Raw genomic sequence first — 25,001 nt, 5'->3', positions numbered from 1 at the left:
TGTGTAAGTGAGAAGTAAATTGTCATTGCGTCTATTAGTTTCTCTGTCTACGGATCAAACATACAGCACCACTGGATGCTGCGCCATGAGAAAAAATTAAAACATTTGTCATAGACACACATGCGTAAATAAAATATAAGGATGTTTTGTCGTTATCGTCATTTTCTATGTTTTATTATAAACAACATAAATATGAATATATATTTATATATAAAAAAGAATATCAAAGCTAATCAGTCTCATTTTCCTATTAATTATAACACGTTAAGTCATACATTCAATTCTTTATTAATTTTACAACAAATAATACAATTTTATTTTTAAGGTTCCTTTTTAAAGTTAATTTTAATTTCATATATGTTTTTTTTTTTTAACTTATATGTTTTGTCTAAAATCGGCTTGAAAATATGTATATTTTATTTCGATCATTATGTATTCCAAACAAGCCGGTATATAAATATGTAAAATGATCGCCATTTTGAAATAAATTATTTATATGAACAAATATTAAGAATACCATTCATCATAATATGTGCAAAAAAAATATGTACAGTTAAAATTATTACTTAAATATCTATTTCATATACTTGATCAATATTATTGATAAATACTTGCGCATTAGAAAGAGAAATCAAATCCGCATGATCAAAGTTTTTGAGCCTTTTGTCGCTGTATCGTTGTCTATGGTCACTTTAATCACTATCACTAGTGCAAGTCGCTTCTGGCTTTGCCGTAATTGCTGGAGTCAGAGTTTCATAGTCTGTCGGGGCGGGTCGTCTCTGCAGATTATTAGAAATTCGTAAATTTGTGCATTTTTTTGATTTAAGTGTAGGGCGACCCGATTCCATATCTGACTCAAGTACTTAAAACAGACAAAATGTTACATCTAAAGAATATTGCTAAAACAGTTGTGCCTCTTAAAAACACAATTCAAAATGAGGCAGTCAATAATATGCTAAAGATCGCGCCCGCTGCAGTGAATGTTTGTTGCCGTACTTATGCGATGCATGAAATTCCAGACAGGCTCAAAGATATTCCAACAAGTGCAAACCCGAGATTCTTCGACATGGTGGAGTATTTTTTCCACCGGGCGTGTCAAGTGATCGAAGATAAATTGGTAGAGGACATGAAATCCAGGGTTACAATTGAAGAGAAAAAGAAAAAGGTTGCAGGCATTTTAAAATTAATGCAACCATGCGATCATATTATCGAAATCCAATTTCCTTTAAGACGCGATTCTGGTGATTATGAAATGATACGTGGTTATCGTGCGCAGCATTCATCACACAGGACCCCAACAAAAGGAGGTATGTGCCTTTTAATTTGCCCATCATTGCTTACATCACTCTTTGCATCCAGCTGTCGTAGTTATTGTAATAGGGATTTTTTATTTATAGAACAGTAGACACGTGATTTTGCCGACCGTAATGTTACGTAGATAACCAAAATCTGCGTGAACATAACCTCTTAAAATGTAAATTATATTAACGATGAATCATTCTTTGCTAAAATAAAAGAACATATTAATGTTCTGTAGTTTTTTCTCCTCCTTTCTTATTTTATGCTAAAACTTTCCTTGCAATGAGTTTTAAATGTATTTTAATTAAATTGCTTTCTCGTAATAACATTAATCGTCTTTAATTCATTTGTTTTTAAAACATACTCATTATTTAAAACATTAGACATAGATCGTAGTCCAACAAATAAAATTATTAATGTACCAATTAAATAAATTATATTATACATACCAATCCAACCAAGATAATTAGATATTTTTTTAGAATAAATAATTAATTAATAATTTTCAATTTTTTTTTTTTGATTAGATACTTACATCGCATTAGCAACTTTTAGAAACAAAATGGAATTTGTTGTTACTTGTACATTTTTTGTAAAATATTTTTCTTTAAAATAAGTCACTGCTCTATACGTGCATGAGTAAAAAATCTCCGAGATCGTAAAAAAAGGAAGGGTTAATATTGACCATAGACGATATTGGTTAATGAAAAATATAACATAATTTATTGCGCAGTTATTCTTTTGAAGTACTACAAAAATTAAACTCAGTTACATAAATTTTAGGTTTTTGTCAGATTTTTTCATATTGCTTTACAATTTTCATCGCCATATGTAACGCCGTACGTTATCGGTTAACAAAGATTATGTACTATTGTAATAAATAATATATTTAAGCAATAAGTTTCAGATTTTACTTATTTGGAGTATAAGAATGTCATTTTTTTATAAAACAATCAAAGTACAGGTATGCTTGCCGTTTATAAAATATGTGATACAACGGACCACCAATGTATTGTATTGCTTTGGCTTAAATAATTAAGCACTAACCCAATTTGTATCTGCATTTTACTTATTGTAGTCGTACAGCATAAACCCAATGATATGATTATAGTGTGATCGACGTCTGCCTCGGCGGCCATTCTTAAGTTGGCTATTTTACCAACTAACTCAGCAGGTGATTTTCTAAGGCACAAGCGCTGTGCACTCCTTAATTCATAATCCGATAGGTCGGCAATCCGACGTGACAGGTGAGATTTAATTTACGTGCTTTCCGAGGCACGGCAGTGTAAACTCTGTCATTTTCAAAATGATTATTTATAATTTGGTGGCACATGATCCGACCCAGGATCTGCAGCGTTATAAGTTAACCACGTTTTTATTACGTAAGGGATATCTTTAAAAGTTTTCTTGTGGGAATCCGGATTATATGGGATTCATATCCACTAAAACCCTTGCATCCAAATCTTCTCGGATGTTTGAAAATGCTTCGCAAAGTCACCCTTATACGCCCCCATCCCGAGGGAATGTATTTAGGAGACGAGAAAAGAAGACGTCTCAGTGGAGCGGATTTGGCTCTATACCTATTCCGTTCTGTCACCTTTTGTGACTATGACAGTCTCACCAGAAGGTGAACGACCCTTTATAAGTAAACCTATGGCCAACCAAAACGTTATAGATACATAGGAAGCTTACATTGCTGGAGTACCGAGTACATGCCAGGCATGTTAGATATGTATGGTTACAAAGACAGACATACAAAGAAAGACGTTAAAAAACTAGTATTTTCTATATAGCGTTAACATGTATAGGGTGATTTTCATTATAAGTTAATATAAGCGTGTTAAGTATAAGTTTAATGTGTCGACAAATTTTATAAGTATTGATATATTTAATTGGTGTCAAGTTCAAGACACCGATGTGCTTATTTACGCTATTTACGTATTTCTAAACACCGTATTGATTAAATTTCAATGATGTGCCCGCATCGTCTGTCTAGACTAGATAATATTTATTAGGACAAGGCAAAAAATTATGATTTTTGATGTGATTGATTTCCGCCACGCCGGTCATTCTCTAGCAGGCTAGTTGCGCAGGACTTGATATAAATAATAATGCACAAGTATGGGCGCAAATATAAGTGCACTCTCTATTTCTTCACTCTATTATACCGATCCGAGTGTGAAATCAACTAGAACAAATAAACTCAATTACTTTTTGTTTGCCCTATCGCAGGATTGAATCCAGGATATAGCAAGCTGCAGCTTTATAAGTTAGCTTTTATACAGAGAAGTACTAGTTATATAAAGTAATAAGTATCAAGTTTTACCTGTCAAGTACTTACTCTTCCGAGTACAGGTTTATGCACATTTGCATCGCATGCATGCGAAACACGTTTAACACGATAATGTGTATAAACACATCAGTTTTGTTCAAATTGTGTTAAGAATACACTAAACTAAACATAAGTGTTCAGCACAACTTTTGAAAAATAACTTAGATTTCTTGAAAAAGAAAAAAATAAACACATAGGTTTAACGTTTATAGTATTTATTGAGCGACGTTCGTTTAAATGTTCTTAACAATGCGTTCATTTAATTTATGCAATTAAAACGAAACAATTGGTTACATCCGCTGTCATTTAATTACAAAACTACACTAAATACACATAAAAAGCAGTTTGTAGTAATATACGGTATGCGAAACCCGACACGATTTATTTTTCTGTATGAATACTTGTGTACAGTAAAGAGATTTACAGCAAGTATGAAGTCTAAACCTAATGTGTCATAATTAATTTTTAAACTTGTTTTCGCGTCTCAATTTTACTCAGAGTGATTCTGTATAGTACTTGGTTAGGCGAATATAAAACAGTGTATAATTCTGTACTCACTTGTTTGCTCATAACTTGCATTTGATACATCATTACATAATTTATTTCGATTTTAAAATGTACTCAAATTGGATATTGAATAAAACCAACTTTACAGGAAAACTTAATATATTTAGGCAAATAAATATTTATTACTAAAATTCAATTCAATAATTCAATTAATTTGGCCGTAACACTGCAATACAATAAAAGAGGTATTTGGTCATTAATCCTTATGTGTTCCACGAAAGATCTACGTAAGACCAATTTTATTTTTATTGTTAGTTCATAACATTTGCACTAAACAATACATGTTTAAGAGACATTTAGACCGAAACGTTTAAAAAAATGTCACCAATCACACGGTAAGAAATATTTAAGACGAAAATAGCGAAGGTGGCGATTGGTTTACAATATGTAGATAACAACCCACGTATGATTGTGTTTACGCTATGCCGATGGTAACAGGAGGCGCGGCTGTGACGTAATAAACGTCAGAATGTTACGTAACAAATATTTAATTTATACATTATATAATATTCTTAAAAGTAGCACATTCGTGTAAATTATTATCTAAGCAAATCTTAGAGTGAAAAGTAAACTAAGCACGCCCAGTCACGTATACTCACAATCACGGGGACTTATGTTCGGCCTGACATCATCAGTTGCTATTGTTATCCTATATTTTATAGTGAAAACGCTACATGCCTTATCAAACAGAACTTTTATCAACTAATTGGAAACGGAACGCGAGCCTACATTTCGTTTTATCAATTAAAATCAAACGCATGGTAACAGAAATCATGACATCATCGTTTTTAATCCTTATTGACCGACATAAATATATCCGTTGACAATAATTCATATAAATTAATTTAATGTATATTAAGTTTGCCATGTATTAAATACGAAATATTGCATTATATAACAAATTTTTTTGGTTTCCAATTTAAAATAGAAATGTGACAAACAACAACTGATTCAGGAGGTCTGGATATATTTTTAAAACAATCCGTACTCTGCAAATAGGCATAATTATTATAATATTAATAATTTTCGAAAAGTTGCTTTCTTATTGTATTTCCTTATTAAATGAAGTAAAGTGAATATGACCTGAATTGTCAACTAGAACGAAGTTGGAGTTGCTAGTTGTTCGTTTGGTTGTATTTTATATTTCATTTTCAAGAATCAGTTGAATAAATATATTTATATTGTGTTACCAAATGCACATAATAATTTTCGGATAACAATAAATTGCATTCATTCCTTCAGGTATAAGATTCTCAATGGACGTGACAAGGGACGAAGTGAAGGCCCTGTCCGCTTTGATGACCTTCAAGTGTGCGTGTGTTGACGTACCCTTCGGTGGAGCCAAGGCTGGTATCAAGATCAACCCTAAGGAATACTCCGAACATGAGCTGGAAAAGATTACAAGACGTTTTACGCTTGAACTCGCGAAGAAAGGCTTCATTGGTAAGACAATTTATATAAATACATTACTAATACTTGAACTAATATACTTATATTTTAATGACAATTATAAATTTAGTTTTGATTTATATTAATTGTATTATTCGTCGTTGAAGTTGATAATTTTAAATTCGTTTGGATTTGTTATAATTTAAGTAAGAAACGTCATATGATCACATAACACGAATATCCTTGAAATAGATCCAACAGCTCTTGCCGTATAGTCTGTGGCTGTTTTTCTAGTAGGTGGCTAAAAAAAGCACGGAACCGAATTTACAAATACTTCTAACTAGCCATACGTTTTTTTCTGATACATTTAGACTTCGCTTAAGATATTTATAACTCCTTTTAGCAAATGTAATGTAATGTTAAATAAATATAATTTCGTTCTGAAGATATTTTATGAGATTTATAATGAAAACCTTTATCACAACGCAATACTTTAAATTGATCTATATTTAAAAGCAACAAATATCATGACGTAATTTAATATGTCGTCAAACTAAAACACATCGTACTTCTTTCTTTATTTATTTAATCGTTATCGCAAGAGCCCATGAACAGTAAAAACAGGTGTTACATAACATAAATATAGTCAATTTTCATATTCTTGACATATTAAAATAATAAATAATGTAAAGAAAAGACTAAAATAAACGGTTCAAATAAAACATCGTGACATCGGACTATAATTTGTTTGCGCTTGCTATTATTATAATGTCTGTATCGACGTCATGAATTTAGATATAATAAACAAATTTAAATATACTTCAGTTGTGATTGGTCCATGTCTCTGACTATGTCAATAACCCGTTCCCCGTTAATAACTTTGCGTGCTGTAAATTGCCTATCATCATTCTGTCACGTCGTCTTCCACAGCAATAATCCAATTAATTCGGACGTAACAGTGTTACGTTGCGACTTGCGTTATCGACAATCGAATGAAATTGTATTAACATTTGTTTAACCTTGATATAGAATCACATTCTTTATAACAACGTGACAGCTATATTACGCTATTGATATAAAATAAAATATAATATAAAATTAAATCACAATTAAGTTTAGGTACAAACAATTTGAAAATAAGAAATAATTGAATCACATCGCGTACCATCGTGACTTTCAATTCGATAAAGACGTATTATTATCAATTTAAGTATATTTGCTATTTATCTATTGATTGAATCTTTATTAGCAAGTCAATAATATAATATTTTAACATGTCTATTTCCGTATCTTTTACGTAGTAGTAGCTGTGAGCGCATAGTTCAGTTTAAAATGTAATAAAGGAATGAGAGATGAAAATATATAGAGGTACTATTAAAACTGATTCTAATATATATGGTTAATAGAAATGGTATTGCAATTGCTGATTTCGAACAGTGACTTGTAATGAGTCAGCGTCACTTTGTCATTTTGCCAACGTGGCTGGTCTTTAGCTTTGAATAAAAGCATACAACGTACGCTCTTTAAATTATAGCAAGCGTCTCAATTTTGTTTTGTCTGCATCTCGTCTGCTTGATAAATAGCTATTACGTGAAAATCCTTATTTGTATGTTTATACGAACCATTCGTACTCCATTTTAATTTAATGTTCCTTTTCGTAAATTTTATGATTATCAGTTTGTTACAATAAATCTACGGCGGCTCATCTCAAAGAAATATGTGTATACAACAGATCTACAGTGGAGGATAAGTTATTTATAATAAAAAAATAAAATTACATAATTATATGGACTTATTCTCAGAAGATATAAGTAGTTATCATATGGAGAACGAGTTTTTACTCACTATTATTTTTTGTCGCGTTGAATGAATACTATATCTAAAGTACAATAGGTATATCGATATTATTTTAATTTAAAGCTTATTAAATTACATTTAAAGTCACAAGTCTTATAAAATTTTTATGTTAAGCATACTTAGTATTAGTCATTCGGGTTTCGTCTATTATAATGCCTGATTATACTTTATAATAATATACATAAAGACCAGTTAGTAGAAAAAAAAAAGTTGAAATCGAGAAAATATTTCTAATGAAATATTTAATTATTCTTTTATCCGCTTCGATAGTTAATTAACATTTGGAACACTGTAAGATAGCGTTCGGTAAATTTGTGTGCAAGTATATGGTATCACTGTTATACTGCTACCGTTTTTTATTTTAATATGTTTCATGCTACGTAAGTACTATGTATGTTTAATTTGTATAAGTAAATACATATTAAATGTTTTTTTTTTGAACTATAGATTACTTTTATGAAATTGAAATTACAACTTAATTTCAGCTTCGCGGAATTAAAATTAGCGGATGTTACTGTTTATTTTAAATCATATTTTTAAGCAAAAAAATCCATAGCGAATTCCATTGCCTAGACTACAATTTCCTGTCTTGTGAGAAAATAAAACACTCGTAACAGCATTTCAATTGAAAACGATTTCCTGTTTTCGTAATGGGATTCTACAGTGTAATGTTTTTAGGGCCCGGCGTTGACGTGCCCGCCCCGGACATGGGTACTGGCGAACGCGAGATGTCCTGGATCGCAGATACCTACGCAAAGACCATCGGCTACCAGGACATTAACGCACACGCTTGCGTTACTGGTAAACCAATCAACCAGGTTTGTATTCACTTTGCGACCCTATTTAATATATAATGTGACGTGAATATTTTTTAAAATAATTTAACATTTGTCATTTAGGGTGGTATTCACGGAAGAGTATCTGCGACTGGCAGAGGTGTGTTCCACGGTCTTGAAAACTTCATCAACGAGGCCAATTACATGAGCATGATTGGTTAGTAAATTTTGTCTCAGCATGATGTTACTAATAACGAAGAATTGAAGTTAAGTCGTAACTGAATTTCAAGGACTAGCAAATTGCGCAGGATATATTATAGGGGAAAAGTGTGTATGCAAACATATTTGCAAAAAAATACAATCGAATTGTGAACGCCTTTTTTTGAAGTCGATTAAAAATATTTTTCTGTCAAAAAAAAATATTTTTTTGCCCCTACTCGGCTCATTACAAGCCGGAACCTCGGGTTATGTAGCTTTAAAAACTAGACACTAAATCAACGAGACAGTAATCATTAATAATTCTCGTACATAAGTTTTATCTTATTGTATTAAACGGCTATCCCCACAAAACATATTTCTGTTTTTATAAGATTTATGAGACTGGATAAACAAAGATTAAATTAAGATTGAAGATTTACTTCAAATACATCTTTTATAGCTCTGGATCAATTGGCCAATTGCCTTCTCTCTATTCCAGGATACTTCTCCATATTTGTTTTAAAATAAGTTACTATTGGTTCTTGAAACATCTTAGCGGAACCTTAATTTAAATTAGATATTCCTTAGTGGAATAGCGAATATAGGCTTATAAGTGATGACTCCAACAGACTGTTCTCATTATCATTATTTATTATTCTACCACCAGGTACAACTCCTGGTTGGGGTGGAAAGACTTTCATCGTGCAAGGTTTCGGTAATGTGGGTCTGCACACGTGCCGCTACCTCGTCCGCGCCGGAGCCACTTGCATCGGCATCATCGAGCACGACGGCTCCATCCACAACCCTGACGGTATTGACCCTAAGGTAATATCACGCTACTTTATAAGACAAGATATTTATTTATTAATGTATTTAAATACTTTTTTGCCCACCATACATTGTGTAGTAGGATAAAAGGCGGACTTAATACCTAAATCCATTCTCTACCAGTCGACCTTTAGGCTAAGCAGAAATAAATGTATTTTCACTAACAGAACAAAGCCATAGTATTGCAGTCGTTTTTTCAACCGTGTCGCCATTTTTTTGGCAGCAAATAAGCAATTATTGAAGCCTTAGACGAATACTCGTCTATGTAGTAATCGTACGTTGTTTTTAAATCTTTCAGAAAAATATTCAACATTTAAACACAGAATGCTTAAAATAGATGTATTAGAAGTTTAAGAAAACAAAACGTCTTTGTTTGTTTCATTAGTTACATTGCATATTTGCAAAAGGTGATAATTTACAAAGGACCTTTGAAACATTGTCTTTACAGCTTACAATATATTTATGAACTATTTACAAAATCATTATAATCGTTTGTAGACACATCAACCACAAACAACAGCTGGAACAATTTACGCGTTATTAGTTCAAAAACAAAATTATGTAATTGTTTTATTAAACCTAAACGAATTTCCAATCAGAATTAACGATTTAATATCTTATCTATATTTGCATTTGTCACGTCAACCTTGAACTGTAATTCAAGTTCATATAAAAAAAAAACATTTAAAGTCCACGTAAAAAGAATTACGAAGATAAGATGTGTTTAATAAATTCTAAATAATTTGGTATGAACAACAAAGATTTTATATTACAACTTGAAACCTATAAAAGTATGACACTAATACAACTGACCTGAACGAAGCTGAAGTCTTGCTATAATCTGGCATTAACTTATAAGAACGTTGGCGTAGTTTTTTTTATTCAGCTAATTTTAAAAAACACTTAAAATTACGCGATTTCTATTTAAATAGTTTCTATATAAAATTAGTTTTCATATAATTCAAAAACAAATAAATACGTAATTTAATTACTAGCCTATATTAAATTGATGAATAATTTATTATTTTTCAAATAGTAAGCGGGATTCATTCTAACTAACCCTTTTTTATAATCGGACAAATATAAAGACGTCAGGTTTGATTGTACGTTTTTTTGTCCGATTTACAGTCAAAGTAAATACAATTTCAATTTTAATTGAAATTGTATTTACTTTGACTTGAAATTTGTTTTGTATTGAATAAGTGATGTTTTTAGAACTAAATTAAAAAGTAACACTAGATAATTAAAAAAAAAAAAAAACAAAAAAAAAAACAACAAAAAATAATTATTAATTATCTAAAATGCATAACATATTAAATTGTTTTTCAGAACTTTTTCAATTTATAATAGATAGTTTTGTTTGTAGTATGTAGTACTGTCATATTCATTATTAAAGGGAATAACGAGTGGCCACTTCGCAGAAGGGTTAACTATTATCTGAAGTGTAATATCACGGTGTAATATTGCTCTCGGTTATCACGTGTTATATTATTATAGTTTTATAATTGACTAGATAGCACTAGGAACACGTTTCTTTATATTAATAACATTGATTGACATATTTATTTATTTATTTATTTGGATCTCCAATAGTTGTACACAAGACACATTCAAATCACTTTTTACATTAACTTAAAACTAACTATGCACAACCAATTACTGGAGAAGACACCGTTCACAAACACAATTACAAAATATACAAATCAAAAATAGAATAAAAACAGAAAATAAAAATATTTAAATAAAGAACAAAAAACAAAAACAGAAACAAAAGGTAGTAACTAATTAAATTTTTAAACAAATTAATTAATCTTATTCGTTTTTTTTTATGTATCTACATTCACAAACGTCGCATTCTTGGTTTACGACACACAGATGTTACGTGAAGATATATGAAGACGATCCGGTCATATCTATTTATTTCGTACTACTAGCATTATAGGACAATCCTAATGCGATACTGTACTCATGATACAAAATAATACAACAAAAATATAAAAACGTCTGCTCGTTAACGACCAAGTAACAAGAAGAGTACTTAGTTTTTATGAGAATAGAAATAGCAAAATTATACCGTCTTGACATAAACTGCTTCGAAACTAATTATTGTTCTCAAAACAAATTTTCATTGCTATGATTTTGTTACAAGTGTCAAAGTTTAAAAAAAAAAAACTAAATCATTCGCATATTATTATTATTTTTACAACTTGCAAATTTTTAATCACCAAAAGTAGCTGGAGATTTATAAGATCTATAATATTAAATGATCTTATTTTTTGATAACATAAGATATTAACAATCACTTCATTATTGAATCTTTGATTGATAATGTCATAAATGATATTCCGATTCACGATATGGCCTCATTTTTTTTTTAAATATATAAGCTAGCGCTTGACTGTTATCACACCTGATGGAAAGTGATGATACAGTATTTTTTTTTTTTAATTTTGTAATGATGATTTGAAATAGATAGTTTTTTTAAGAAATCATGAAATTTTCTATATATATTTACGATAAGGTCTTTAATTCGATCCATAATGAAACCAAATTTGCCTTGCAGTGATTAAAAAATCAATTAATAATTAATAAATATTCTACCCTGTTTGTTCAACAGTGACACGACTATTGTCGATAGGATAATTTATGTAAACGTATACAAACATGATAAGGTTTGTTTGCTCGCTACACCATCACGACCGAACGGCTACTTACTTAAATTCACATTTGTTATCCACCGGTTTTATGGGGGATTTTTAACTATTAATTCATTTTAAAGTTATTGCGCGTAAGTTAGGCATACAGGGAAGCAGTTCTACTAATCACTTTATCGCAATCAAATCGGAACTTAATCGTTGCTGTTTAGCCGTTTTCCTTTTCTTTAATTTCACCCACTATTGACATAAAATTTAACAATTAAGGTTCTGACACGGAATATGGTAAACTCATATTGCTTCCGATACTATAGATAAAGAATAGGCGATGTTGAAATGTAATTGAATCAAGAACGAATCTTATCGTGGTCCCCGTTTTGTACACAAACAGCAAATATACTCTTCCAACAATATATTTTAAGACATGATTATGAACTATTAGTTAATTATTGAAAATGTTTTTTTTTTTATTTAAAATAGTAAGCTTTAATCGTAATCTAAAAGCTGTTGGCTGGTTCTCCTGACCTCCTGACCTGCTTGTCCTGACTCCTTGTACTGTTGCCTTTCCCACGACTAACACAATCATTGTATTGAATTGTATTGCTTTTTAAGTATTCTGTTAAATAAAATATAAATTAAACAATTGCAAATGTGTTCATTCAGAGCATAAATCTGAAAAATTCATATATTCTTCATCAGGCTCTCGAGGACTACAGAATCGAGAACGGCACAATCGTTGGCTTCCCTGGCGCGAAGGCCTACGAGGGTGAGAACATGTTGTACGAGAAGTGCGACATTTTAGTACCCGCCGCTGTCGAGCAAGTTATCCACAAGGAAAATGCACACAAAATTCAAGCTAAGGTAAATTATAGAAATATACTTGTACTTTCGAATTTAACATCAAAGTAGCATAAATTAATCGACGCAGATTAGACATCCCATCTATACTAGTCTGGGTACCACCCACTGATCAGATATTCTACCACAAAACAGTAGTACTTTGTATTGTGCGTTAAGGGTGAATGTAATTTTTGAGCCAGTGTAATTACAGGCACAATAGTCATAACATCTTAGTTCTCAAGGTTGGTGGCGCATGGCGATGTAAGCGAAGATTAACATTTCTTACAATGCCAATGTCTATGGACGTTGGTGACCACTTACCAACAGGTGGCACATATGCTCGTCCGCCTACCTATAATCTATAAATCGCCATGAAAGTTAGTATATATACACAGGCCGAACAATGTCGAATCGGGCTTTGCTGATTCTATATAAAGTAAAAAGTATTTGGTTACTTGAACCGTAAGGTGGGTTTGGTTTGTAAATTTTTTATGTGTAGAATACCGTTTGGCATAATTATAACACCGGACGCGAAGTGAAATAATATATGATAAGTGGGCGTCGTCGTATGAAACAACAATATTAATGAGCAACGTAAGCAGCAATATGTTTAAATGATAAATTGCAAGGCTTATATTCTCATTACTAGCGATTACTACGTAATTTTGGAAAAAAAATTAATTACGTGATTATCAAGTGTTAATAAGATAAAATTTAAATAAACATGATAAAGTAAAATCGCATTATCGTTATATTTAGGTAACGAATGCTATCACTAGGTGGATAAAACACGAGTCACGACAATTTAGCAATAAAAAAAAGAAACGATAAGAAAGTTTATCTACTGATAAACTTATTTTATAAATATTTAACGAAGCTCTCCAATGCAACAACATTCAATTATCAAAATAGCAGCACTTTCATAATGTTAACATAATTATAACATATGTATCATTGTTTCTGGGTAAAAAAAATAATTGCATAAAGTTTAGACAAATGAAATACATAATGCAGAACAGAAGAACGATGGTAGTTGTCTTTATTACATGAATATTCTCTTTTCATCACATGTAAAATGATTGAAACAGCAAAACATATGGGATGCTAAAACTATTTCTAATTCCAATTTCGCGTCATACTATCGCAAACGTCTTATGTAAAAGCGTACGTAACTGGCCAAAGTCCAAGAGACAAAAATCCAATTTGAAATGGGTCACTGAACTGAATTTATTGCAGATAATCGCGGAAGCCGCCAACGGTCCGACCACGCCCGCCGCGGACAAGATCCTTATCGACCGCAATATCCTGGTCATCCCAGACTTGTACATCAACGCTGGTGGTGTGACCGTTTCCTTCTTCGAATGGCTCAAGAACCTCAACCACGTCTCTTACGGTCGTCTCACGTTCAAGTATGAACGCGAGTCCAACTACCACTTGCTGGGTGAGAATTTTGTTGTTAAGGTTTCATTTTAAGTATATATTGTGCCAATTTGGCAAAAATTATAATTCATATTTAAAACAAAAGATTAAACTTTGTCTTTTTATATAAAGTAAGTAAGTAACAGCCTGTAAATGTCCCACTGCTGGGCTTAGGCCTCCTCTCCCTTTTCGAGGAGAAGGTTTGAAGCTTATTCCACCACGCTGCTCCAATGCGGGTTGGTGGAATACACATGTGGCAGAATTTCGATGAAATTAGACACATGAAGGTTTCCTCACGATGTTTTCCTTCACCGAAAAGCACGAGATGAATTATAAACCGAAATTAAGCACATGAAAATTCAGTGGTGCTTGCCCGGGTTTGAACCCACGTTCATCGGTTAAGATTCACGCGTTCTTACCACTGCTTCTTCGGCCATCTTTTTATATAATAATATGTAATGTATCTTGTATAGAATCCGTACAAGAGTCGTTGGAAAGACGTTTCGGTCGCGTGGGCGGTCGCATCCCCGTCACTCCCTCGGAGTCCTTCCAGAAGAGGATCTCTGGTGCTTCCGAAAAAGACATCGTGCACTCTGGACTCGACTATACCATGGAGAGATCAGCTAGGGTATGTTGTTTTTCTTCTTAAATTACCACGTTTTAAATAATTAAAAATGAAAACTTTGTTCTTATAATACAATAGAATCTAGTTTACTGTTTGATAGACTAATATTATCAAAGGAAATATCCATAAATGTTATATTTAATAAGCGTTACCAATATATATTAACATTATATTGTATTATTATTGTTTCAGGCTATAATGAAGACTGCCCTGAAATTCGACCTGGGTCTAGATCTGAGAACCGCGGCGTATGCCAACTCAATCGAGAAAATATTCACCACATACGCAGACGCCGGTCTCGCGTTCTAAACACTAATTTAAAATACGAATTTAAGTATTGTCTGCATTTTAAAGACATAGTCCCTTTGCACTTAAGTATAACTTTTAAGACATTATAATCACAGTATTTTATTTGTTAAAATCATGGCTTTTTATTTGTAAACTTAAGAGAAGCTTTGTTATTAAACTTTAAAGTTAATATTTCAACTTCTGATTGTATCACCTTTTATTTTCGAAATAAATTGTTTTACTGTTACTTGGTTGTTCAATGTGTCGTGATAACCTTTATTTAAACATAACATTAATTATGACAACTCTTCTATCTATGAACCAAACTTTGACAGTAATAATCGATAACAGATTTAACCATTAATGAATCTGAAGAGGGCGCGCCGGAATAATTTATATATTGGAAAGAAAATGATTCCAATCCACCTGATGGTAAGTGGTAGTAAAGTCCAAACGCGACAACGGCCAGTACAGTCGGAAAGAATTTTTATTTTTTTATAGATTAGGAAGGCGGACGAGCATATGGGCCACCTGTTGGTAAGTGGTCACCAACGCCCATAGACATTGGCATGTAAGAAATGTTAACCATCCCTTACATCACCAATGCGCCACCAACCTTGGGAACTAAGATGTTATGTCCCTTGTGCCTGTAATTACACTGGCTCACTCACCCTTCAAACCGGAACACAACAATACCAAGTACTGCTGTTTTGCGGTAGAATATCTGATGAGTGGGTGGTACCTACCCAGACGAACTTGCACAAAGCTCTACCGTCAGTTAGAATGATCTGCACTGGCCTTTCTTAGTGCGCTATGGAATTTATGTCACAGTTGGGTGGTGACATCGAGAGCCATCACGCGTAGACTTGTGAAGAAAGTGGGAAGCGGGAATTAGAAAAAATAATTCCTCAGAGCACTCGCCGTGATACAGTCGATAGAATCAATAGTTAATGCTCGAGGGTATTTCTGACCTTTACGTCGCCAATAAATCGAATTGCACGTCGCTGCAACCGATCCAAGGTACTTAACGAAGCCATCCCAAAGATGCGAGCAAAATTCAACGCAGGACCGTACCTGCGTTTTGTTTAACATACACAGTTGTTGTGGCATGAAAAAACACCGCACCTTGTTCAGAGCTCCCGAGTCTCCGTAAGACTTTTTTATAACATCCTCGTTATAAGCCCTTGAACTGAGGTCGCACTAAACTTCAATCCCCAGCCTTGGGGCACTTGACTTGACTCACTTAACTTTTTTTATTACTAATGTTAGACCGTAATCGTGATTAATGATTACTTACTGTAATAGTAATCATTAGTCATTTATCTGATTACATTTTGCCCAAGTCTGTTACTAACTATCTCTCTATATACATCGTAAAACACAAGCACGAGTGAGTAATAAAGTTACCCACAGATTTAATTAAGGCTCGTTCTCACAAGCCAACACCTAATTGACATGCACCTATTTCAGTTTCATGCTACTTAAAAGATTAGTGCATATTTTAAATGTTATAATTTTATTTATTTATTTATTTAACACTTTTTGCACAACATATACATAAAATGAGAGAATTAGGAAACAATAAAAAAAAAAGAAAATAAAAAAAAATGGTGCGCAAAGGCGGTCTTATCGCTTATAGCGATCTCTAACAGACAACCTTTGGTGAAAGAATTTTGTAAGAGAACAGGTAAGTGCATTTACATATAAAAAGGTGATACTAAATATTTAATAAACTACACATATCTACATCCCACTAACCACATATAATAATACATACACACATACACATATACATACATACAAATATATATATAATTATTATATAGCATATACATATTATATATAATTATAGAGTATAAAATTATATATAGATAAATTATAAACCACATACTATTTCATACATACATACCTTACTTGGAAATGGACAAATAATAGCTTTTCAAGCGGTATTTAAAAATACTCAATGAATTCGACTGCCGAATATCTGTAGGTAGTGCATTCCAAAGTTTGATGGTTTTTGCAGTAAAAGAGTTACTGTAGGTTTGTGTCCGGCTGCAGGGGGTAACTAGTTTATTATCATCCGAAGAACGCAGGTTGTGTGCGCTATCGCAACCAAGAAATTTAAAGCGTTCTTTTAGGTAAGATGGTGTGTGATCGACATAAAGAATAGAGTAGAGAAGAGATAAGGCATGTAGATTTCTTCGTAGTCTGATTGCAGCCACTTTAACTGAGACCGATACTCAGAGACATGATCAAACTTTCGCAGACCAAAAATAAATCTTATGGCTATATTTTGCAGCCGTTCTAATTTATTTAGGAGGTCTTCAGTTAAATCCATGTAGCAGACATCAGCATAGTCCAGTATTGGTAAGAGGAACGTATTAGCTAAGCTGATCTTTTTGCCTTGATAGGCAATAGGTTTTTCCATCGCCTTAAAAAACCAATGATAGCGAAAATCTTACGACTCATTTCAGCGATTTGAGGTACCCAGGAAAAGGAAGCATCGAAAAGTAGTCAAAGATTTCTAACAGTCTCTTGCATGTGTAATATTTGGCCCTCAAATAAGATTGGAGGTAGATGTTTATCTTGGACCCTCGTCAGAAGCTTATGACTGCCAAAAATAGCCACTTGCGACTTGCTCGGGTTCACTTCGAGACCGTAAGATTTACACCATTCAGATATCTTTGCCAAATCATGATTCAAGGTTGCAGCTGCCTCATCGATACTGTCTAAAGGAGCGGTAACGTAAGCGAAGAGAGAGAATTTTTGTTTTTATTTGGGAAGAGGTTTTTAATTAGAACATTTTTGCTCTACCTTTAAAATGTTATAAGAAACCAATTTTTATTTTCTTTCAAAGTTATATCGAATACCTAATATTTTATTAAGCTTACTTACACAAGAAGTAGCCTTTTGCTTGTTCAGGATTCCTCTTTTTAGAACAATATGTATGTTCGATATATCTCTATATATTCTCTATATATAGGGCTGCCATCTCTAAAACCTGCCTCCCAGGAACGGAAGCGTAAGTTCCCCGGATTTTGGAGCTTACACCCCGGACATTTCAATAATTTTTTCATTCACTTACGTCTTGATTAAAATATATTTTACTCCGTACTTGATAGAAGAAAACACTAATTTTAAGCCTCTTGTTGCATGATATAGTGTGTTTTATTGTTCTTGTGACGACAAGTGAGTAATTTTGCTTTATTTTTTAACCTTCTTAGGTATTAAATAAAAGATTACTTTTTATTTTTCCATACAATTAACAATATTTACTTTAGTTTTAAAAGATACTTAAATCTTAAATCAAATTCAGAAAGTTATAATATGTTTATTTCTTTATATTACAAGAAACAAAACACAATTTGTTGTTTGCATTCATAGATCTATAAAACAAAATTAAATCAATATTTAAATCAAATAAAAACTATACTTCTTAATTATTTGGTAACTTAAAATAATAACATTAAAATATCTTTAAATTTTAAACTTAAATTACTATATTATTAATTTTAACGTTTTGGTAACACTTACTGTACCTAAATAAATAAATACTGAAACAAGATTACAATTTAAGCCCCGCCCGGACGCTCCCCGGACGTCTTTCAAACTAGGACAATTCCGGCGAAACCCGGATGGCAGCCTTATCTATATCTACATTAATAGATACTAACTTCCGCCCCGTGTGAGGGGAATTATTCGAAATTTCATCCAAATCTCCGTTTAATATTTTTGTATAAAAGACTAACAAACAAAAATCCATCCCCACAATCATAATTTTTCCGGCTTATAGAATTAGTAGGATTTTAAGAAAATCTGCTCCAAACATGGACCTTTATTTACACGATGTATATGTACACGAGAAGTAAAGTAAATTTAATAATAATACCGAGTTTCCGACTCCGCAGTGTAAGTACGTCTTTCTAAGGACAATATATTCTTTTCTAAAATAAAGTTCCGCAGGTATTTCTACCTTAACCTATTAATAAATTTTAATCACAATTTAAAAATGAAGATAGTTTCCATTTATTTCCATATCGGATATATAGAAAATAACTTTGTAACTCACTAGTCACTCGAGAAATATATTATTGACTGATTTTCATTCCTATTCGTGGTACCCGAGCTTTAATCCAAGCATATTTACGCAAATGTGTTATATTAATGAGTAATAAGATTTATTTGTTAATAATCGTGTTTTAATATATATTTTTTGTCTAGTATTAATAGTATGTATATCACCTTTTATGGTATATTGTTGTATATTATTTTCCATCTATTTCTTTCAATTTTTCACAAAGAGTTTAGTTTATAAAGAGTTCGGTGGGCGCTTTTCTGCAGAATAATTATAACTTTAATATTTACAGCTTTACTCTATAACAACATTCCATATTACATAAGCCTATACGAATTACTAAAAAGAAATAAACTAGGAAATATACATGGTAATATATATCTGTGAGATGTCGATTTATTACGATCGTATAAATTGCACCACTTAGTTTCCCAGGGCAGACGTATTTACGTGTTTCCACATGAAGTGGAGGGATATGAGTGCTTGGGGCTTGCGTATTCTACCGCCACGGCGGTTGATCTGTCAATCAGGAATGCCAACTCCTACAGAATATTCCCCCTAGGACCAACTTCAAATTCCCCTAAATATCGATTAATAGCCCCTAATTTTTTTGTACATTTGGCTTGAGAGGTGATTTTAAATACAAATTAAAAATACATTCAAGTAGTATAAAATAGCTGTTGTATTTATGCGGGTGCATTTACATATTTACATACATTACTTAATAACCTAATAATATTAATGATGATAACAATCAAATTAAACGATTTTTATTTTTCATTCAGTGACCAGAAATCGAAGCCCAGGTCTCCTATGTGTTGTACTAGCACGCTGGCCGTTGAGCTATTAATTTAATCTCAATATATTATAGTTTTTTGATATTTCAGTTATAGCCACGCTTGGAGTTTATATTTGGTTTAGTTTGTTGGTTGCGTTCGAGGCTTAATTTAAATTGTGTAGAGTAATAGACCTCTAAAAAAGAGGAACCCCTAAAAAACTAAATGAAATTAACATTAATTAGCAGAGAAAATAACATACACTTCGTTTTTTTTGTATGAAGGATTTTTTTTTTCAAACCAACCTAAAATCAGCAATAATGTATTATTATAAATTTTGATTTTAATAACAATATTCTAAGAGTAGGCATATATTGGTGTGACTTGTGATTTAATGTTATTTCCCATTATCAATAATTGTAGAAAACTTAATAAGTTTTATAAAATATCTATATATACTATAACTCTGTTCACGAAACTTTTCATAGTAAGCAGGGCAACACAAGCAAACATTGCCACTTGCCATTTATAAAAAGTAATAATAAGTTACGTGTAATGTGTATGCCGATTGCAATGTCACTGTCAAGTAATGCGATAATTTAGTCATTATTATTTTTTAATTTTTCTGTGCTTTCTCAAATTATAATTAAAACATGTTTATTACGCCTCTTCTATTTACTATAATAGTCGCTTTAATTAGTGGTATTTATTCGAAAAGTGTAGAACTTACATTTGAATTACCCGATAGTGCCGTGGAATGTTTTTACCAAGAAATTGATCAAAATACTTCTGCCACGCTAGAATATCAGGTAAATAAGTTTTTAGTATTCCAGTCTTTTTACAAGGTTTTGTTTCCTATAGTTATTGTCCATTATTATTCTTCTTGAATTTTTTATTTATATTTCTACTTCAAACATGATTTTTATAAAAGAGTAAATGAAAATATTCAATTATAACTAGAACATATTCTTTAATTTAGTTTAACATACAAGTTATCATAATTATTATACTGATTGCCTCGTTGGTCTAGTGGCTCGATATAAGGCCGCAGACCCGGAGGTTCTGGATTCAATTCCCAGGTCGGGCCAATAAAAAGTTATTGTGTGTTTCTGTCAGAAAATTCTCAGTAGCAGCCAGGAGTCTGAAAGTTAGAAGTGTGTACACTCCCGTGCCTCGGAAAGCATGTAAAGCCGTGTGTCCTGCGCCTGAACTCTTTCCGGTCGTGTCGCATTGCCATGCCATCGTATTATGAGAGTTAGGGAAGAGAGAGTGCACACACTTGTGCACTATAATATCTCCTGCGTAGTTGGCTAATCTCTCTTGAGATTGGCCTCCGTGGCCGAAATCGGTCTGGAGGACATTATTATTATCATAATAATACTTTACTAATATCTCTGGATAAATTTTATAGGTTATAACTGGAGGCCAGTATGATGTGGATGTGAAAATTGAAGGACCCAATAAACAAATTATATATCAACAGCAAAAAATGCAATATGATTCCCATAAATTCACAGCACAGCAAACAGGTACTCATTGATTTGTATTTTTGTACAGGTATAACATAATCTATTATTATATAGGCATTTTTTATAATTTTTTAACTTTATGTATAATTTAAACTTTAATAATATTTTCAGGAGTGTATAAAGCTTGCTTCAGTAATGAATTTAGTACTTTTTCACATAAACTTGTTTACATGGAGTTCAATGTTGGTCCTGAAGAACCACTCCCAGGAATTGGTGAACATGCAACAGTTTTAACTCAGGTTAATATAAAATATATTTAATACATAAAAATACCTTTCATTAAAATGTTTATATAAATGTAAAATATTATTTTAATTTAATTTTTGTTTTCAAAATATTTTAAAAAATATATTTACAATAGAAATTGTTATAGTTAGGCCTTAAAAAACATTACTTTTTTAGCTGGAAACCTCGGCAGAAGAAATTCATTCTGCTCTCAATAAAATTATTGACCAACAAACACACCACAGGCTAAGAGAGGCTCAGGGTCGTAAACGAGCTGAAGATCTCAATGAGAGAGTTTTTTGGTGGTCCATGGGTGAAACCCTTGCAATTATGTGTGTCGCACTTGCACAAGTTATGGTCTTGAAGAACTTCTTTAGTGATCGACCAAGTTTATACAATATGAAATGATATTGTAACAATTAATTAGTATAATGTATTAATATTAATATATTTCATGGGCTAATTTTTGTTTTGTTTTAAACCTTTTAATAAAATCTTAAATTATAAGTGTGATTTATGTATACTGATTCAAAATAGTACTTTTATGTAATGCATTTGTTGGCTTTACCATTGTATACTAAGCTTTGTCACGACAAACATTATTAGAAATACAATAACTCATAAGATTTCCACATAAAAAGCAGTTGTCAACAGTATGTGTGGATGTTTATTAAAAAGTTATTATAATCATTAAACTACAATTGATCAGCTTATTGCAAGAAGTCATTAACTGTAACAAACATTAATGGTTTTACATATAAATTATGTTTGGTTAATTATTCATTTGATTTAAGTTCATACATGCAAAAGAAGATACAGCATCGTTTAAGTAATCACCCCCTAAATAACATTCAGAGGTAAAGCCATAAGTGCCTACATTATTTATTTATTTACATTGCTAACAGAGAATGAGTGCATATTTCATTTTAAATAATTATTAATATAATAGACAGACTAGAATTCTTTGTTATCAATGCACAGTGATTTTTTGCAATTAATGAATTCTTGTAGACATATTAGTTACATACATTATCATGATAAAAGTGATAATGATGTATAATCACAATAAATGTGACTCCTATTAACATAAAGACTGTTTGCAATATTAAAATTTAATGCTCTAGTTGAGGGATAATTAATATATATAAAGAATATTGAATATTAACACTGAATTCACCTGAAAAATCATTTTGTGTTGAATAAAATAAGCAACAAATTTGTATTTACATTTATTTATTGCAATACAAACATTATGGACATCATAATGTTTAAAAATTTACATAATAAAGGGTTAGATACAGTTATTTGTTAGTCAATATCATTTTCTATTTAAAATATATTTTTTTAAATCTATAGTTACTATAATAAGATTACTTGAATGATGATTCATATCAGATTAGAATAAAACAAGAAGAGCAAAAACTCCATTGACTAGGGCACATGGATATGCAATAAGTGGTCTTTGTTCAGAATCACCAGACATTGTTACAAATAGGCGACTTGCAGACAGAGCAGACCAAATTACTGCAATGGCTGAAAGTGAAAGTCCTATTGAACCTTCAAGAGAAATAAATATACCAAGACTAGCTAAAACCACCATAGGTAGCATACAATAACCCAGTACACTAGCAACACTCAGTAAAGTAAAAACTCCTTCTGAGCGGCTCATTAGTGAAAGTAAGAAATACATTAATATAACGGACATTACTGACAAACCATATACATATCCAAAATGTGCTTTATTTCCGGAAAGGAAGAGACAGACAGCTAAAGCTAGACAAAATGCAATAGGGCCTGCTATATCTGTATCTCTTAGTAAAAAATTAGCATCATCTGCCTTAGATTGGCCATGGAATGGATTAAGCACAGCTAAAGTCTTCTCCAGTATTCTGTCTGGATAAATTTCTAATTCATCAAGAAGTGGTGGCTCATCAAATTCTGATGTTTCTCCTGGTATCGGCTCTTCAGCTATTGGAGCTGGGGTAAATATATTAGGATTATAGTATTGATTGTTGTTGGCGGGAAGGCTTTGTCCTTGATCGAAAGAATAATTCTGTTGTTCTGCTGTAAAGTTCTGAAAATCTATAAAAATAAGACAATTAAATTTGTATTTTAAAAAAGCATTAAATTAAGTATAAATATCCAATTTACACTGACCTAAGGTTTGAGAATCACCAAATGTATTTGAAGTGTTAAAAGAATAATTCGAAGTGTTATTTTGAGGTTGCCAAGAGTAATCCCCTTGATTTGGGTATGCCATTTTGTGTGTTCAAATGTGAATATTTTAAATGATGTACTAAATCAATATATCACAAAATTTCTATCACACTAACTAAATCGTCGGCATATTTATTTAAAGATACGTTTTAATATTTGTGTCAACTGTCACTGTAAATTTGTCAAAACGTCAACAAATGCACGTCAGCCTAAATACTTCATTAAAAATTGAATGGAAGTCTTTCGAGAATTTTAATATATAATAAGTAAAAAGTCAAGAACAAGTGCAGACACAGAATCGCAAAAAAATACAAAAATTTAAAAAATATATACATATAGTTAGGAGACACATTGATACCTACAGTAGCATTGTTAAAAAAAAAGACGCGCGTAATTTAAAAAAGCCATTTTATTGGTGGACAAAAAGGTAAAGTAATAATGATTATACCCGCCAATAAATTATATTGTTGTTGTATTCAATAGTGTTATTTGGATTTTTAAGTGAGTAGTAAGTGATTTTTAGTGAGTAATTTACATTAATTTTTATGTGTAATGATCAAACCGATAGTAAAACGCCAATATATGTATATAGTTTTTAATTTTTATTAATGAAATGGGCACCTAATTTACAAATAACTCACTTAAATTAAATGTCAGATATCAAAGGTATAATCATTCTTTAAAAGGTGATAATACCTTATTAAACTAGTCGTTCTGCAAACCTTCTGATAGTAGGAATCTCCTAAGATTTGTCAAAGCTCGTGGTTCTCCGCTTTCGCATCCAGTTTAGACCGGCCAACCAAGTGAACATTACGCTATTTGGTAATTTACGATTATCACTTTCTTACTTCCACGATCATTGGCACTTTCACATATAAGTTACTTCTGGTGTCATTCGCTTATTTCTACTTTAGCGGAGGGTTTTGACTATATTAGCATAGCTTGAATAGCCGGTACTTGATCCTTATTTATTTCAAATGCTATCTTATTATACACTCAGTCCTATATTTTTTGTGGAATAAATATTATACTACACTCATTGTTGAAATCTCTTGTCTCCAATTGCCTTTTTTTTTAACAAATCTGGCTACGCTCGGATATGGTTAT

General features: G+C 31.8%; 3 protein-coding genes across 3 annotated transcripts; 2 read left to right on the top strand and 1 right to left on the bottom strand.

The window, feature by feature from the left end:
* The first annotated feature begins 722 nt into the window (after positions 1-722).
* Positions 723-15,319, top strand: LOC126772627 (glutamate dehydrogenase, mitochondrial). The gene is made up of 9 exons (XM_050493015.1): positions 723-1,307; positions 5,441-5,641; positions 8,123-8,262; positions 8,344-8,437; positions 9,086-9,243; positions 12,600-12,761; positions 13,977-14,181; positions 14,633-14,787; positions 14,977-15,319. Exons 1-9 carry the CDS (start codon positions 878-880, stop codon positions 15,091-15,093), a joined length of 1,662 nt encoding a protein of 553 aa, XP_050348972.1. The 5' UTR covers positions 723-877; the 3' UTR covers positions 15,094-15,319.
* Positions 15,320-20,436: 5,117 nt separating this feature from the next.
* Positions 20,437-22,140, top strand: LOC126772634 (transmembrane emp24 domain-containing protein 7). The gene is made up of 4 exons (XM_050493027.1): positions 20,437-20,732; positions 21,335-21,452; positions 21,564-21,691; positions 21,855-22,140. The coding sequence occupies exons 1-4, from the start codon at positions 20,577-20,579 to the stop codon at positions 22,083-22,085; spliced, it is 633 nt and encodes a 210-aa protein (XP_050348984.1). The 5' UTR covers positions 20,437-20,576; the 3' UTR covers positions 22,086-22,140.
* A 753-nt stretch (positions 22,141-22,893) lies between these two features.
* On the bottom strand, positions 22,894-24,084 carry LOC126772632 (protein YIPF5). The gene is made up of 2 exons (XM_050493024.1): positions 23,835-24,084; positions 22,894-23,759 (listed from the first exon to the last, which is right to left on the bottom strand). The coding sequence occupies exons 1-2, from the start codon at positions 23,935-23,937 to the stop codon at positions 23,074-23,076; spliced, it is 789 nt and encodes a 262-aa protein (XP_050348981.1). The 5' UTR covers positions 23,938-24,084; the 3' UTR covers positions 22,894-23,073.
* Between the last annotated feature and the right edge of the window lie 917 nt (positions 24,085-25,001).

The sequence above is a fragment of the Nymphalis io genome, chromosome 13 (assembly GCF_905147045.1).
Source record: "Nymphalis io chromosome 13, ilAglIoxx1.1, whole genome shotgun sequence".
Classification (NCBI taxonomy): Eukaryota; Metazoa; Arthropoda; class Insecta; order Lepidoptera; family Nymphalidae; genus Nymphalis; species Nymphalis io.
This window is presented reverse-complemented; position numbering and strand designations above follow the sequence as displayed.

Bases quoted from the DNA above. Each gene is read 5' to 3' on its own strand.
- LOC126772634 (XM_050493027.1), top strand. From the start codon at position 20,577: ATGTTTATTACGCCTCTTCTATTTACTATAATAGTCGCTTTAATTAGT. The intron at 20,733-21,334 runs GTAAATAAGTTT...TAAATTTTATAG, and splicing joins CTGCCACGCTAGAATATCAG to GTTATAACTGGAGGCCAGTA. The intron at 21,453-21,563 runs GTACTCATTGAT...TAATATTTTCAG, and splicing joins ATTCACAGCACAGCAAACAG to GAGTGTATAAAGCTTGCTTC.
- LOC126772632 (XM_050493024.1), bottom strand. From the start codon at position 23,937: ATGGCATACCCAAATCAAGGGGATTACTCTTGGCAACCTCAAAATAAC. The intron at 23,760-23,834 runs GTCAGTGTAAAT...TTATTTTTATAG, and splicing joins TGGTGATTCTCAAACCTTAG to ATTTTCAGAACTTTACAGCA.
- LOC126772627 (XM_050493015.1), top strand. From the start codon at position 878: ATGTTACATCTAAAGAATATTGCTAAAACAGTTGTGCCTCTTAAAAAC. The intron at 1,308-5,440 runs GTATGTGCCTTT...TCATTCCTTCAG, and splicing joins CAGGACCCCAACAAAAGGAG to GTATAAGATTCTCAATGGAC. The intron at 14,182-14,632 runs GTGAGAATTTTG...TATCTTGTATAG, and splicing joins GTCCAACTACCACTTGCTGG to AATCCGTACAAGAGTCGTTG.